Source organism: Eublepharis macularius, chromosome 2, assembly GCF_028583425.1.
Source record: "Eublepharis macularius isolate TG4126 chromosome 2, MPM_Emac_v1.0, whole genome shotgun sequence".
NCBI classification, from domain to species: domain Eukaryota; kingdom Metazoa; phylum Chordata; class Lepidosauria; order Squamata; family Eublepharidae; genus Eublepharis; species Eublepharis macularius.
Genome location: NC_072791.1, coordinates 22399871 through 22415563, shown reverse-complemented (window position 1 = coordinate 22415563; position 15693 = coordinate 22399871). Strand labels below are relative to the sequence as shown.

General features: G+C 44.0%; 1 protein-coding gene across 2 annotated transcripts in view; it reads left to right on the top strand.

The window, feature by feature from the left end:
* Positions 1-15693, top strand: part of RCOR1 (REST corepressor 1) — a 168606-nt gene that overhangs the window by 116617 nt on the left and 36296 nt on the right. For both annotated transcript variants that reach the window (XM_054971713.1, XM_054971711.1), the window contains exons 4-5: positions 4029-4081; positions 11775-11936. In XM_054971713.1, coding sequence (XP_054827688.1) covers positions 4029-4081; positions 11775-11936 — 215 coding nt within the window. The remainder of the gene's footprint in view (positions 1-4028; positions 4082-11774; positions 11937-15693) is intronic.

Below are 15693 nucleotides of genomic sequence, written 5' to 3'. Positions count from 1 at the left end.
GTGGTCTTGAGAGAAACCCTGGCAGCGAGAAAGGTTTGGCCTGACTTCTAGCAGACTCTGGCTCAAGCTAAGTGAGGGGGAAGTAGGAAGTTCACTTACAAAGTCCTTCGCAGTTTTCTTACAAAAAGGTGCCAGCTTGGACAAAGCGTTACATGCTTTGTCGTTGAGTCAATTAAAATCTGTCTGGGGGAGCCAGCAGCAAACATCCACTATGCAACTTTAGTACACAGGGTGTTCCCCCCCCCCTCTAGATGTTCCTAAGAGCCTCTTTGAAGTTGCAACAAGGTAAAAAAAATGCAAGAAAATCCTGAAATATTTTTCTCCTCCAGTGTTTATTTTTAATTTTCTAACCCCGGATCAGGGTGGGCTGCCGTCAGTACTTGGATTGGAAAACCACCAAGGAATACCAGGGTTACTACTGTGCAGAGGAGGGGTATGGTAAACCACCTCTGCTCGCCTCTTGCCTTGAATACTCCATGAAGGGCCACCATAAATCAGTGCAACTTGATGACACTTCATTGTTGTTGTTGTTATTAACCCCAAAGAGCTACGTCTCTCACTCCCTCTCTCTCTTAGACTTGTGTTTTTCTGCAGTCTGAGATTAGAGAAACTTTAAATAGTTTTTTTCCCCAATTCCTATATGGCAGGCTAATAACTTTCATAAGCTCATCTGCAAGACTCCTGTGCAATCTTTCCATGCTGTCACTGTGCCCCAGAGGACTAAGGACAGGTATGTGTGTAGGCAGGTGAACTAGCCACTTTTTTGTGGGCTCATAATTCAGGGGGATTTATTCGCCAGACTGGGTTAACAATATAGCTTTATTATCCTGGTTTGGTAGTAGCAAAGCTCTATGCGTCACAGTAGTCTGAGAGCCGGATGAAAATCTGCAGAAGCCTTGTGTGGTACGGTGCTGGCTGGGCTTTGTGACCATACACTTACTGTAGCAAAGGGAATTGCATATTTGAATACTCCTTTCCCCCCTGTAAAAAAATGCCCTTGCATATTGAAAAGTGCATATTTCAGTGGGGTGTAGAGTCTCCCATACGTTTAGCAATCCAGCCATGACGCGCAAAACATGCCCCTCTCTCTGCTTCCATTTCAAAGAAGGAAGATTATTCAAGCACAGATTTTCATTTTATTTATGAAACCTAAGAGCAGTAAGCCACAAAGGCAGTGAGCAAGCAAGCTGGGTGGGATGATGGTTGTCTACGGAATGTCAAGCAGGCTCCATGGAACGGTCTCATCCGCTATCAATAATTTCTCAAGGTAATGAAACCATCCATCACGTCCCCCGCTTTCCTCCCGGATATATGCCTTTCCATTTGGCAAAGCTGATTTGTTGCTGTTCTGGTTTTGTGCTGTTCCCCCTTCTATGCATGTTGCAATATTCACTGCACTCAGCTGCAGTCTGTAATTATTTCTATGCAGGGTTCAGTCCAGAGTCAAGCAGATGCCTCTTAAACTTTCCACTGAAAGGGACGGCTTCTTTTTAGCCCTTTTGTGTTCTTGAGTTATGTTGGAAGCTCCAAGAAGGACCTTAATGGACAGTAAAACCTCTGACTGTAATTGCTGCAGACATTAAGATATTAAGAGTCTAATTTATAAGAGAACTTTTAATCTCTCTTCCTTTATAGATCTTCAGAGATGATAAAAATGGTTAAAATAGTATCAGGAAGGTGAGCTTGGCTTCATGCTAAAAGCCAATTAATCCCTGCTGTGCTCTACCTAACGGGGGGGGGGGGGCTGTTCTGCCAAATTCATAGTAGCTCCTCCATTATGAGCAGAGAGAGTAGGAAGTAGGCAAATAAATGGAAGACCAGCGGTGTAACGTGGTTTTGGAGTGCCCGGGGCAATGCGCAGTGACATCACTAGAAGTGACATCATCGCGCAGGGCATGGGAGTGCTCCTGCAATTCGGGCTGCTTGCCTCCCCACGCCCATCAGGCAGCCCTCCATGGGAGCCTCCCACGCCACTGCCAGCTCGGCGTGCTCCTCTGCAGGATGGCTGCCCTATTGGCATGGCAGGTGGCTGGGGCAACACGGGTTGCCTCCCGCAGAGTGCAAGCTGTCCTCGGTGTGGCGCCTTGTGGCGCCGCCCCCCCCAAATTATGTGCCTAGGGTGACCGCTCCTCTTGCCCCCCCATGCTACACCACCGTGGAAGATAAAACAACATTTAAGTAAATCGAGGGTACAGCCTTTCAGGCCCCTCCCAACCATCAAGATGATGCTTACGAGGAGATGGAAAAGCCCAGTTTTGTAATGTGATCAACAACTTGGATGTACTTCTGCATGTAGCCTAATAGATTGTAAACTGAAACTGGTACAGATTGGCTTTCTGATGCATGGTATCTAGGGAAGGGCCATAGCTGAGGGGTAGGGAAACTGCTTTCCATGCAGAAGGTTCCATGTTCAATCCCCAGCTAAAAAGATTCATTAGGAGGTGACCTGAAAGACCTCTGCTGGAGACCGCGGAGAGCCACTGCCAGTCAGAGTAGAAGAGTAACTTCATGTGTGTGGAGTGGCAGGATCACTGATGTTGATTTGGATTGTGTCGATTGGTCACACCAGACATGTTCAGAGCTCTCCATCAGTAAGGCACCCTTGTGTTTACACAGTCCAGTCTTCTTCTGCAAGCCGTGAAGAAGGACCAGTGCCTGTAAATACTTGCTTTTTAATTGTCTGCCGCAAAATATATTCAAATTGGAGGGAAAGGTGCAAAAAAAGGATGGGGTGGGGGTGGGGGAAGCCTGCTTTCCCACCCAACCCCATCTTGGCTGTTCTGGATTGTGTCTGTGCTCTTGGGCCATCTGTAAGGCTAAGCTGAAAAATATCCTTTTTAAACATACTTCAGACATGTAATTTTGCTGTGTTAATGGAAATGGTTGCAACTGTGAGATGGTAATAATACAGTCTGAATTAGACCCCCCCTCCTTTCTCTTTCTGGGTATCATGTTTAGCAGAACACTGGACCAGAATTATGGACCAGAATTATGAAATCATCGAATCATAGGGTTGGAAGGGACCTCCAGGGTCATCTAGTCAAACCTCTGCACAATGCAGTAAATTCACAACTGCCTCCCCCCATCACACCCCCAGCAACTCCTGCTCCATGCCCAGAAGATGGCAAAACTCCGTCAGGAGGATCCCTAGCCAAATTGGCCTGGGGAAAACTGCTTCCTGGCCCCAAAGTGGCGATCGGCCTTACCCTGAGCATGTAAGAAGGGGCCACGAGAACTAAGCACTGATGCAACCCTTCCTGCCTTTCCTCTCATGATCCACTTGGAGGTATGTTGTGTACCCAGATCAGAAGTATGCCACAACTGGAGATGCATTTCTGGCTCTTTCTCCTTTGTCACCAGCAAGACAAAATGCAAATGTATTTTCTTTGTCCTACACAATGCATTGCATCAGAGCCATAGAATGAAAGTGCTTCTAACAAAAAAAAAAGAATGAAAGAAAGAATAGCAACTGCACCATTTTTTTTCATGCCTAAAGGGCACCTTCCCATGGAGCAGGTGACAGATGCACTGTTGTAGGGGAAGCATGTGAAGGTGCAAAGCTGCCTTCTATTGAGACTGGCTGTGGGTCTTGAGCTCGGTGCCATCTGCTCTGATAGGCAGCAGACCTCCAAGCTCTCAGAGAGAAAAGGTCATTCCCAATTTCTGTTAGCTCCTTCAGCTGGACGTGCCAGAGATTGAACTTCAGACATTCTGCTTGCGAAGCCGGTGATCTCCCACTGAGCTACAGGGCTCCTCACCTGTTTCAGGGAGCCAAGCTTCTCTCTTGGCTAAGCCTTTCAGTCAGTTCTGAGATGTCACCACCTGTGGAATAGTTTACGTTCCCTGAGTGCATGAATTTTCTACAGTGTTTCAGTTCACGGGCTATAGTGTCCGCTGTAGTAATCTCCTTTCTGATTCATGTACAAGGGGACTGAAGTGGACATGGTTTTAACTGTAGGAAGGAAATGGGTTGTTTAGATCCTGTTCAAGGTCAAATCTTTAAATCTGTGTTTTCTTTTCCCCCTCAGTGGATGAATACATCGCCATTGCTAAAGAGAAGCACGGCTACAACATGGAGCAGGTAACAAAACAATACCAAGTTTAAAAAATATTCATCATACAGGTGTGTGGCTTTTATATTGCCATCTCTCTTTTAGTAGGGACAGAAGGTTCTCATAATTACTTTGGTCATGGTTAGGTCACCATAAGGTGACACAAAAATGGCAGGTGAACAATTGTTGTGAAGGGTTCATCTCACCAGTTATGTTGCTATTATTAATTAATTAATTTGTGCCCAGACTTAATAAGGCAAAGTCACAGACCAGCAGTAGAATAATAGCATAAAACTAATACTCAAGTCTCTGCCCTAATAGGCAAGTTTTGTTCTTTTTCTAAACGGTCGACGAAGGCATGCAGTGTTAATACTGTCTCTAGCAACTGTATCTCCCCTCCTCCTACTCATAGCTGAGACTGTGCCTGGCTAGTATCTGGGAGACCTGAGTTCAAATCTTCATTCTGCCATAAAAGCTCACTGAGTGAGCATTATTTACTATTAATTCTTTACTAAATGTAAATTTCCCATGCAAGTAAAGTGATGCTCAAAATTCTACAGCAAAAACTGTTACCATATATGGAAGAGAAATGTTCCAGCTGGATTCAGGAAAGAAATAGGCACTAGAAATCACATTTACGATGGCTAATTGAACATACCAGGGAATTTCGGAAGAAAATCAGCCTGTTTTATAGATCACAGTAAAGCTTTAGACTGTGTGGATCATGAAAAGCTATGGAGAGTGTTAAAAGAAATGGGAGTGTCACACCATATGATTGTTTTGATGCACAACCGGTACTCCAGACAAGAGGCTACGGTTAGGACAGAATATGGGGAAACAGAATGGTTTCCAGTTAGCAAAGGTGTCAGACAAGGGCTGATTCCGCACACGTCGGATAATGCACTTTCAATGCACTTTATCAATTGTTTGAGGTGGATTTTTTTGTTCCGCACACAAAAAAATCCATTCCAAATGATCTATAAAGAGGATTGGAAGTGCATTATCCAACGTGTGCGGAATCATTCACTGATGCTTATTTGTCCTCTGTCCATTATTTTTGAGAATTCTTGGAGATCAGGTGAGGTCCCAGAAGATTTGAGGCGGGCAAGTGTTGTCCCCTTCTTCAAGAAGTGGGAAAAGGAGGATCCAGGTAACTACCATCCCGTCAGCTTGACATGTATATCTGGAAAAGTCTTAGAACAAATTATCAAACAGTCAGTCCTTGAGCATTTAGAAAGGATGGCTATGATTACTAAGAGCCAGCATGAGTTTCTCAAGAACAAGTCATATCAGACTAAACTTGCCTCTGTTTTTGAGAAAGTTACTATGTTGCTGGATCAGGGGAATGCTGTAGACATAGTTTATCTCGATTTCAGTAAGTCTTTTGATAAGGTTCCACATAATATTCTTGTTGACAAGTTGGTAAAATGTGGTTTGGATCCTATTACTATTAGGTGGATCTGTAACTGGTTGACAGATCGCACCGAAAGAGTGCTAGTTAATGGTTCCTCGTCCTCTTGGAGAAGAGTGACAAGTGGAGTTCCTCAGGGATCAGTCCCTGGGATCTGTTCTGTTCAACATTTTTATAAATGATTTGGATGAAGGAATAGAGGGAATGCTTATTAAATTTACAGATGATACTAAATTGGGAGAGGTAGCAAATACAGTTGAAGACAGAGTAAGGATACAGGATGATCTTGACAGGCTGGAAAACTGGACTAAAACAAATAAAATGAATTTCAACAGAGATAAATGCAAAGTTCTGCATTTAGGAAGGAAAAATCAAATGCATAATTATAGGATGGGGGAGACTTGTCTTGACAGTAGTATGTGCGAAAAGGATCTAGGGGTCTTAGTTGACCATATGCTGAACATGAGTCAGCAGTGTGATGTGGTAGCTAAAAAGGCAAATGTGGTTTTGGGCTGTATCAACAGAAACATAGTGTCCAGACCACGAGAAGTGATGGTATTGCACTATGCTCTGGTTAGACCTCACCTAGAGTATTGTGTTCAGTTTGGGGCACCATAATTGAAGAAGGATATAGACAAGGTGGAACATGTCCAGAGGAGGGCAACGAAGATGGTGAGGGGTCTGGAGACCAAGTCCTGTGAGGAAAGGTTGAAGAAGCTTGGAATGCTTAGCCTGGAGAGGAGACAACTAAGATGTGATATGATAATTATCTTCAAGTACTTGAAGGGCTGTCATATAGAGGATGGTGCAGTGTTTCCTGCTGCTCCAGAAGGTCGGACCACAACCAACGGCTTGAAATTAAATCAAAAGAGTTTTCAGTTAAACATTAGGAAGAACTTCCTGACAGTTAGAGCGGTCCCTCAGTGGAACAGTCTTCCTCAAGAGGTGGTGGGCTCTCCTTCTTTGGAGGTTTTTAAGCAGAGGCTAGATGGCCATTTGACAGCAATGCTGATTCTGTGAACCTGGGCAGATCATGGGGGCGGGGGGGGGGAGGGTCAGAATGGGTTACACCAGTGCTTAGTTCTCATGGCCCTTCTTACATGCCCAGGGTAATGCCGATCACCACCTTGCGGTCAGGTAGCAATTTTCCACAGGCCAGTTTGGCTAGGGATCCTGTAGGTGTTTTGCCATCTTCTGGGCATGGAGCAGGGGTCACTGGGGCATTTGGGGGGCAGTTGTGAATTTCCTGCATTGTGCATGGGGTTGGAGTAGATGACCCTAGAGGTCCCTTCCAACTCTATGATTCTATATTATCTCCCCACCTATTCAACCTCTATGCAGAGCATATCATAAGGAAAGCTGGATTAGATCTAGAGGAAGGTGGAGTGAAAATTGGTGGAAGGAACATGAACAATTTGAGATATACAGATGACACCATGTTCCTGGCAGATAATAGTGAAGACTTGAAATGACTACTGATGAAGATTAAAGGAGAAAGTGGCAAAGCAGGATTATAGCTGAACATCAAGAAGACAAAAGAAATGACTACTGAGGAATTACACAGTTTTAAAGCTGATAATGAGGACATTGAAATTGTTCAAGATTTTCTGTTCTTTGGCTCAATCATCAACCAAAAGGAAGATTGCAACCAAGAAATCAGAAGAAAATTGAGACTTGGAAAATCAGCTATGAGGAATCTAGAAAAGATCCATAAAGATAAAGATCTCAGGGAACCAAGATCAAGATAATCAACACTATGGTATTCCCCATTACTATGTATGGATGTGAAAGTAGGCAAGTGAAGAACGCTGATAGGAAGAAAATGGATTCCTTTGAAATGTCGTGCTGGAAGAGACAAATAAGTGGGTTCTAGATCAAATCAAGCCTGAATTATCCCTAGAAGCTAAAATGACAAAACTGAGGCTATCGTACTTTGGTCACATCATGAGAAGACAAGATTCTCTGGAAAAGTCAACAATGCTAGGAAAAGTGGAAGGCAGTAGGAAAAGAGGAAAACAAGATGGCTTGACTCAGTAAAAGAAGCCACATCCTCCAGTTCACAATATCTGAGCAAGTCTGTTAATGATAGGATGTTTTGGAGGTCTTTCATTCATAGGGTTGCCATAGGTTGGAGATGACTTGGTAACTCACACACATTTACTAAATCAAAAAGAGCCCAGTAGCACCTTTAAGACTAACCAACTTTATCGTAGCATAAGCTTTCGAGAATCACAGTTCTCTTCGTCAGAGAACTGTGATTCTCGAAAGCTTATGCTACAATAAAGTTGGTTAGTCTTAAAGGTGCTACTGGACTCTTTTTGATTTTGCTACTACAGACTAACACGGCTAACTCCTCAACATTTACTAAATGTATATCCCGCCTTTCTGCCCTCATCAGAATGTGACATTCTGTCAGTCTAAAGGTCACTACTGACCCATGGGGGACGTCGCATCATGATGTTTTCTTGGCAGACTTTTTACAGGGTGGTTTGCCATTGCCTTCTCCAGTTATCTACACTTTACCCCCAGGAAACTGGGTACTCATTTTACTGACCTTGGAAAGATGAGTCAACCTTGAGCTGGCTATTTGAACCCGGCTTCCGCCAGGATCGAACTCAGGTCGTGAGCAGAGCTTGGGCTGCAGTACTGCCGCTTACCACTCTGCGCCACGAGGCTGTGTCTGTCTAAACTCTTACTGTACTCTGAAGATACAATAAGGAAAGGGGCACTATGTTTACTGCCCTGAGCTCCTTGAGATAATTAAAAAAAAGGACTGGATGGTTAAATACATTAATCTCTGAAAGTATGTTAAGTATAGGCCTCAACAGGTAATCTCGAGAGAGACACCCCCCCACACACCCCCATGTGCTGAAATCGTAGCTCACCTTGGGGATATGGAAACCTAGTAGCTCCGGAAGATTTTGGTCATAAAAAGGCATTGCCACATGCTCTTCTTGAAAATAAGGTCATTGGAACAATAAAAGCTTAACACTTGAAAACAATGAAAGTAGAAGGATGCCCTTTTTTAAGCTTTCATTTTTCTACGGTTCTGTGAGGCACGCCCCTGCCGAGAGGTTTGAAAAACTACCATTATGTGTAAAGATTCTTCTTGCGTGAGTCATGTTTAAGGGAATTCCAAAAAGGAAAACTCCCTAGATGTTAAGCAGTGAGAGCGTAATGACTTGTGGAACAGAGCTGTGGGGGTGATGTGCTCATTCATAGATGTGGAACGGCAGTGGGTTTCAAAGTGAAAACTTTGTGCCCAGAAAAGAACTTTTTTTTTTGCATAGCAAAGTGGGTCTAGGGAGAAAGGAAAGCCCAGAACCAAACTTAGTAGTCTCAGTTTGAATGATGAATGAAATATTGAAACTGGGATGGTTGGGGTGAGGGAGAAGAGAGGATCTATATACAGCTGAAGAATCAGAACTGACTTCCCTGGCAGGGGAGCATTACTCTCTGATATTTTTAGCCGGTGGATCGGGGATGATAATTTCACTTGACACTCGTGAAATGCAATTCTGCCAGCTTTACTTCAGGTGTAAGTGAGGCGGTTGGACCCCTTTGAAACATCCAGCGCAGGCGAAAGGAGGCTATGATGATACAGCATAAGGAAATAACGGGTGTGATGTCATCCTTCTACACATTGGTTCTGCGCCTCGCTGCGCAAAGGTCGTGTGGTGAACTTGCATGGCCTTTCTGTGGCTGTTTTTGAGTCGCTGCCTGTGAGGACACGGCCATAACTGCCAACTCTGAGGATTTTTGGCAGAGTTCATTGTCCTTCCACATGTGCATAGAGGGTTTCCTGCCTGATCAAAGGCCGCCCAGTCATTTTTAAACAGAAGGGAAATATAAGCACTGCACAGGTTAAAGGGCAGGTGCGGGATCTACTTTTCTGCCTTGGGTGGTGGACTGGAGACTGGAGGATTGTCATAATCAAAACGCTAGCTTTTTAAAAAAGGCATGTTTGAATTCGTCTGCTCCTTACCACAGGGGTGGTGTGCTGCTTTGGTCTGTCCACTTTCCGAGAATTATAGAAGTGGTAGGATATCAGAACGCTCTTGGTAGTCAGTGTTGCTGTCTAGGCTGGGTTTGGGGACAGAGGTTAAGGGTTCGGCAGGAGGGGGGCAAAAACAGTCTGTATATGAACTACACATTACGTCGAGGGCATGGGGACTCTCACCCTGGGGCAACTGATCAAACTGCTTTCCAGAGTCTTCTCTCTTCTCCTCATTGACTCCCCATCCCTATTTTGGGGTGATCTGAGATCCAACCCACTGTAAGGTGGACCATCTGTAGCATGTTGTACAATGCTTCTCAATTACTTGCTGATAAAATTTCTCATATTAATTATGAGGTCTTTGCTGCTAATGTCAGTAGCAACTAGTGGTCACAGCTGGCTGCCTGTGGCTGCTGTGGACAGGTTAATTGAAATTGTGAATACCACCACTTGCAAATTAGATCTTTGGTTGTCTTGGGGCCTAACTACAAGTGATGCCTGACACTAGTTGGACACTTGTCAGCTTCCCTCAAGTTTTGATGGGAAATGTAGGCATCCTGGTCTTGCAGCTTGGCTCTCCGACTGCTGTCCAATGGACTTTTCAACTGTCACTTGTCCAACATTCCACCAAGCTGCCTACATTTCCCATCAAAACTTGAGGGAAGCTGAAAAGTGTCCAACCTGCGTCAGGCGTCACTTGTAGTTTGGCTCTCAGAGAACAACAAGAGCTCAGAGGGTCATTGGTATTAAGAGATGGAATGATGCACCATTTTTAGAAAAAATTCCTTAGTTAAGGATATTCCAGTCAACTTCCGTCTTGTGTGTATCCTTCTGTTCTTGGGCAAAGTTGATTGTGTGGTGGCAGAGCAACTTCAGAGCAACTTTGGAATGATACATCATTCCTTGACCCTTTTCAGTCTAGCTTGCGACCAAAATACAGGACAGAGACCCGTTTTGGTCGTGTTGGTGAATGATCAGCAATCTCCAGATCAGTAAAGAGAATCCTTCTGTGCTGATTTTCCTAAACCTTTCAGCAGATTTTGATACTGTAATTTTGGTATCATGCAGTCAGTGATTCCATTCTTCTGGATTTTTTTAGAATAGCTGATTGGAATTTTAAGGGGGACTCTCCCATGATTTATTTTCATTTCTTGGACACTGGGATGCAGAATGTAGTTGGAGCTGCTGAGTCACCTGTTCAGGATCTCTTATCTTTATTTTTATTTTACTTACATTATTTAAAGTCCACCTTTCTCTCTGGGATTCAAGACAGATTGTGCAGAATAAATCATTACAATAACAGGTAGTACATAAGGTAACATAGCGGTGAAAGTCTGTAGTCCTTAACTCATTAGCAAAGCATCTGAGAGCTCCTCCCTACAATACAAAAGCCCCTTTGAATCGTTTGGTTGTAAAAGGCATTTTTTGCAGCTGCCTTAACTTATTTTTCTAGCAGTAGCACTGGATCCAATATAACCCCTAGGCTCTTAACTGCGACTGCAAGGGTTAGACGAACTCCATCGAAAGGGAGAGTACAATATCGTTCAAGATCTCTGCCTTTCCAACAAGCATCACTTCCGTCTTGTCTGGGTTCAATTTCAATTTGTTCATTTTTAGCCACTTTACTACAGCTGTCAGGCAATGATCCATGGTCTACTCATTCAAACAGTGCCATGTGGATAGAAGAAACAGTGCTGCCATTTTCTTGCAGTCCCTGGTGATGTTGGAACAGCTAGATCATACCATGTCTTGGTGAACACTGTTTTGGGTGACTTTTTTAACATTTCTTTATTTTCCCCTTTCAGTTGGAGGATCTGTAGTCCAGCCTAAAGGTTCCTTTTTTAACAAGGACACTGAGTACATATCAGTGTTGTGTTTATGGAGCATCTGGATGTTCTTTGTAACAGTGAGTGATTCCGCACACGTTGGATAATGCACTTCCAATCCTCTTTATAGATCATTTGGAACAGACTTTTTTGTGTGCAGAACAAAAAATCCACCTCAAATGATTGATAAAGTGCTTTGAAAGTGCATTATCCAACGTGTGCGGAATCAGCAGCGTCTGTATCTCTTTTTTTTTAGTAAGAGTGCATGCAATGTAGTGGATACTCCATATACAGCCTGTGTGCACCAGAGACGATCTGCAGTGAATTCATCCACTAAGACCTTCTTGTTGAAAGCATAGCATAAACTTGAGAAGAGACGGATGCCACCTTCCAACATGAAAACTGTCGGTGTCGTTTCTTCCTTTTCATTGCCGGCCCAGTTTTTATTTACCTTGATCATAATCTCAATTTACCCTTCCCTCCCACAGGCCCTTGGCATGCTCTTCTGGCATAAGCATAACATTGAGAAATCTCTGGCTGACCTGCCTAACTTCACCCCTTTCCCGGACGAATGGACAGTTGAAGACAAGGTCTTGTTTGAACAAGCATTCAGTTTCCACGGGAAAACTTTCCACCGAATTCAACAAATGGTAAGGAATCCCGGAGGCAGCGGGTGAGGATGTGTGTGGTGGTCCTGGCGTAAAAGCAAGGGAGGCCCATGCTGGTCTGGATTCTCTGGAAAAAATGCAAGTCTTCCTTGGGTCGCCTGACTTGTCTAGAAAGGCATGGGAATCCTTTGGAAGCAAAAGGGACTAGCGATGCATGAAAGTTTGGATAGGAAAAACCTCATGCTAAGTTTGGGGGCAGATGTTCAGGTGATAGAAACATGGGATTTCTGGGTAGTTATTTCAATCAAAACTCTCTCCGTTTGCATTTGGTAGCCTGATATTCAGGCTTCAAAGGTGGTGCTCCGATGGAATCGCTTTCCTGTCTGCAGAGGGGCTTCAAAGGTGGTGCTCCGATGGAATCGCTTTCCTGTCTGCAGAGGAGGGGGAGGAATTTCCCAACTTCTGCTGCAGATTCTCATTTTAAACACATGAAGCGGAGTCAGAGTGTATCAAGGTCAGCGTTGTCCGCTCTGACTGGCAGCAGCTTTCCAGGGTCGCAGGCTGAGGTCTTTCACATCGCTGCCAGATCCTTTTGACTGGAGAAGCCAAGGATTGAACTCGGGACCTTCTGCATGCAAAGTAGATGTTCTGCCATTGAGCCATGGCCCCTCCCCACTGACCTACAGGGGCACAATTCTGGAGGACACAGAAAATTGATGTTGGGAGGGAGATACGGAAGTTGCCTTCCTCTAGCGTGATTCTGCTCGTTCTGCTTGGAATCTGAGCCATAATCATTTGGTATTGGCTGCTAGAGAGAGCACACCGCTGCAAGCCACTGCCTTTGCCAAAGCTCTCTGTCCACTTGCTTTTCTTCGGGCGCTTTTTATAGGAGCAGGAGCCGTCTTAATATTTATATCCCCTGGAGACTGAGGGTCACACTAAAAGCTGTGTGGTGTTAATTAGTGGAAGTAACAGCTGTAACTAATTTGGGTTTGCCAAAGCTTCTAGCTTAATCTGCTGTCTTAAGTCACCTCTTTCAGTTCTTCCGAGACATTCTCAGTTCTACCTGACTTTTTAAAGGGCAGAACTAGATGAACTGCTCGATTTGGGGCTGTAGCCAAAATAAATAAATTAAAAATGCCTGTCCCGTGTTGAATTCTTTCTTCTCCCCTCCTTTCCCATAATGTTTAGGCTGACGTATCTGTATTGATTATCTGCCTGTGGCAGCCAATGATATAGAGTGGAGTTGGGGGGAAATGATTGTCACAGCATGGGAGAGGTCCGCCTAAGCATTTTCTCTGCAGCAGCCAATGCTGAGTTGTGTCTGATCCTATCCAACTTTTGCCTTTTCTCTTTAAATAAATGTTGACTTTTATTTTTAAGAGAAGGGGGGAAAGTGAAGAACAGAAGTGTTCCTTACCTGGAATTTCCTTATGATGCCTTCATACGCTCATCAAGAAGAAGCTTCCAGGGGGCTTGGAGTGGCTCAGTGGTAGAACATCTGCTTTGCAATGACAAGGTCCCAGGTTCGATCTCCTGCATCTCTGGTTCAAAGGACCCGGTTGTAGGTGATGTGAACCCCCTCAGAGCCATTACCAGGCAGAGTAGACAAAGATTAACCATGATAGGAGTTATGGTCCGGCTCAGTATAAGGTAGCTTAGTTTATACCCATGGAATTTAAAGGTGTCCTTATTTTGCATTTGTGAACCATAAATTTCTATGTTTCTTGGCCGATAAAAAAGGATCTCTTGGTGTATTTAGAGACTGGAAACAAGCTGCAGCCAAATCTGCTGATTTGCAGCCAGGGGGGGGGGATGGGCAAACCATTCCAAAGATGTCAATGTGGTTAGTGCTTCTTGTTAAAGTTTGTAGGAAGGAACGACGTTCCTAATCCTCCTTAGACGTTCATTCTTCTGACGTTCAGAAACCTACAGTCAGGACATGCGTAGCATCTTTCTGTCACTTCTGATCAATCGTGTAGCACCATCAACGATGAATAACATAGCAAAAGAGACTCTGCTGCCTGCCTTGAAGATCTAAATATTGACACTGAGGAAGATATGGCAGAGGTGGGAGCCAGAATAACAAGATGAATATAAGCAAATCTGCTTAGTCTTCATTTCAATTGGAGATGAGAACTTGAGCCTTTGGAAGCCAATCTTTTTGGCCTGAACACCCCTCCGCTCGTCATCTACCTGTGCCATCCCAAAAAACAGAGGGGAGGAGAGGGGAGATGAGGATTGTACTTGGCTAGAGTAGTTGTACCCATCTGTGGTTTTACTCAGATGCCACGCTGAGTAAAATAAACTGGGATGCTGCAGTCTGACATACATACCAGTGGATGTCTGCCCCTGGCTTAGCGAGATTTCTCTTGCTGCTTTTAGTAAGAAGCATACCAAACCTGTTACTGCTGCAACCGGTAGGTCCGCTAAATCAGTGTTTCCCAACCAGGGTTCCATAGAACATTGGGATTTCACAGGAGTTCCGTGAGAAATCAACCAAGAAATCAACATTGGTGCAAAAATAAACAAGCCCAACTATCACACTGAAAGAAAGGAAACTAAAATAAAGTTCACATCCAAAGTCAATATACGGTTTTCTTATATTGACTTTGGTTTTCTTATATTGACTTTGGATGTGAACTTTATTTTGGTGTTTAAGTAAACTTTATTTTGATTTGATATTTTAATATTTTAAAAAGATTAGATAATAAACGGCAGGAAAAATGCTTCCCTTTTTTCTTAAAATGTAGGCTGAGATACACACACACACAAATACAGAGCGGCTCTGTACAAATAAATATTCTTGACAATAACGTCGCAGTAATTGAATTGTGTTCGCCACCCTCACCTGTTTCTGGCCTTAAATGCTTTCATAGGTTGGGGTTCCTCGGCATTTGAAAGATTAATGTAGGGGGTTCCTCCATGGAGAAAAGGTTGGGAAAAACTGATCTAGATGGACACTTGCACATCAGTGTGAACTAAATACCCTCGGCCTGAGAGATGGGCTTTCCCCCTGCACCCGTTTGTGCCAGTGTGGTGTATCGAGTAGGTTGTTGAGCCAGAATCAGAAAGACGAGTTCAAATTCCCAGTCTGTTACCAAGCTCAGTGGGTAACCTTGGCTAGCCTCTCTTTCTCTCCCTGTTTAAAAAGCCTGTAGAAGGTTGTTGTGAGGATAAGTTGGAGAGGGGCGTCTGAGCCATGCCTTCCTTGGAGGAAAATGTGGCAAAAAATAAAACATCTAACGATGTAAAGAGGGATATATAGTCCAATGCTTGTCCCTACTTGATTTACATTTGCACCCTGCAAAATCAATCCAGCGTGGGTTCCCTGAGCAACAAAGAAACTCCTCCACATCATCAGTTAAGATGTAACCATAAAACCTGATAATTACAACAGTCCTAATCTTTCAAAATTAAGTGTGTGCGCGTGGGCTTGGTCTCACATGCATACGCACAGGAGAAGAGCATAAAGATCATACACACTTAGTAGTTACTAAAAAATGCAAAGTTACTTTTATTAAGGCCAAACAAAATAGCACAACACATTAGGCAAGCTTTTTTAGTTCTTCAGAACTCTTAGGGGTGTGTGTTCATCAAGTATTTGGAGATGCAGTCTTAGCTGGGAAGCGTAGTTTTGAAAGATGGAGCTGGCAGAGATCACTCCCGAGGGGGAAGATTCTCTCACAACCCTCCGCTGCCTCTGGAGCTTTTACCCCGCCGCCCACGCTGCTTAAAACTTTGAATTAACTGAGCCTTGGCAGGGCAAAAGCTCTGGAAGGAGAGATGCCAGAGGGCT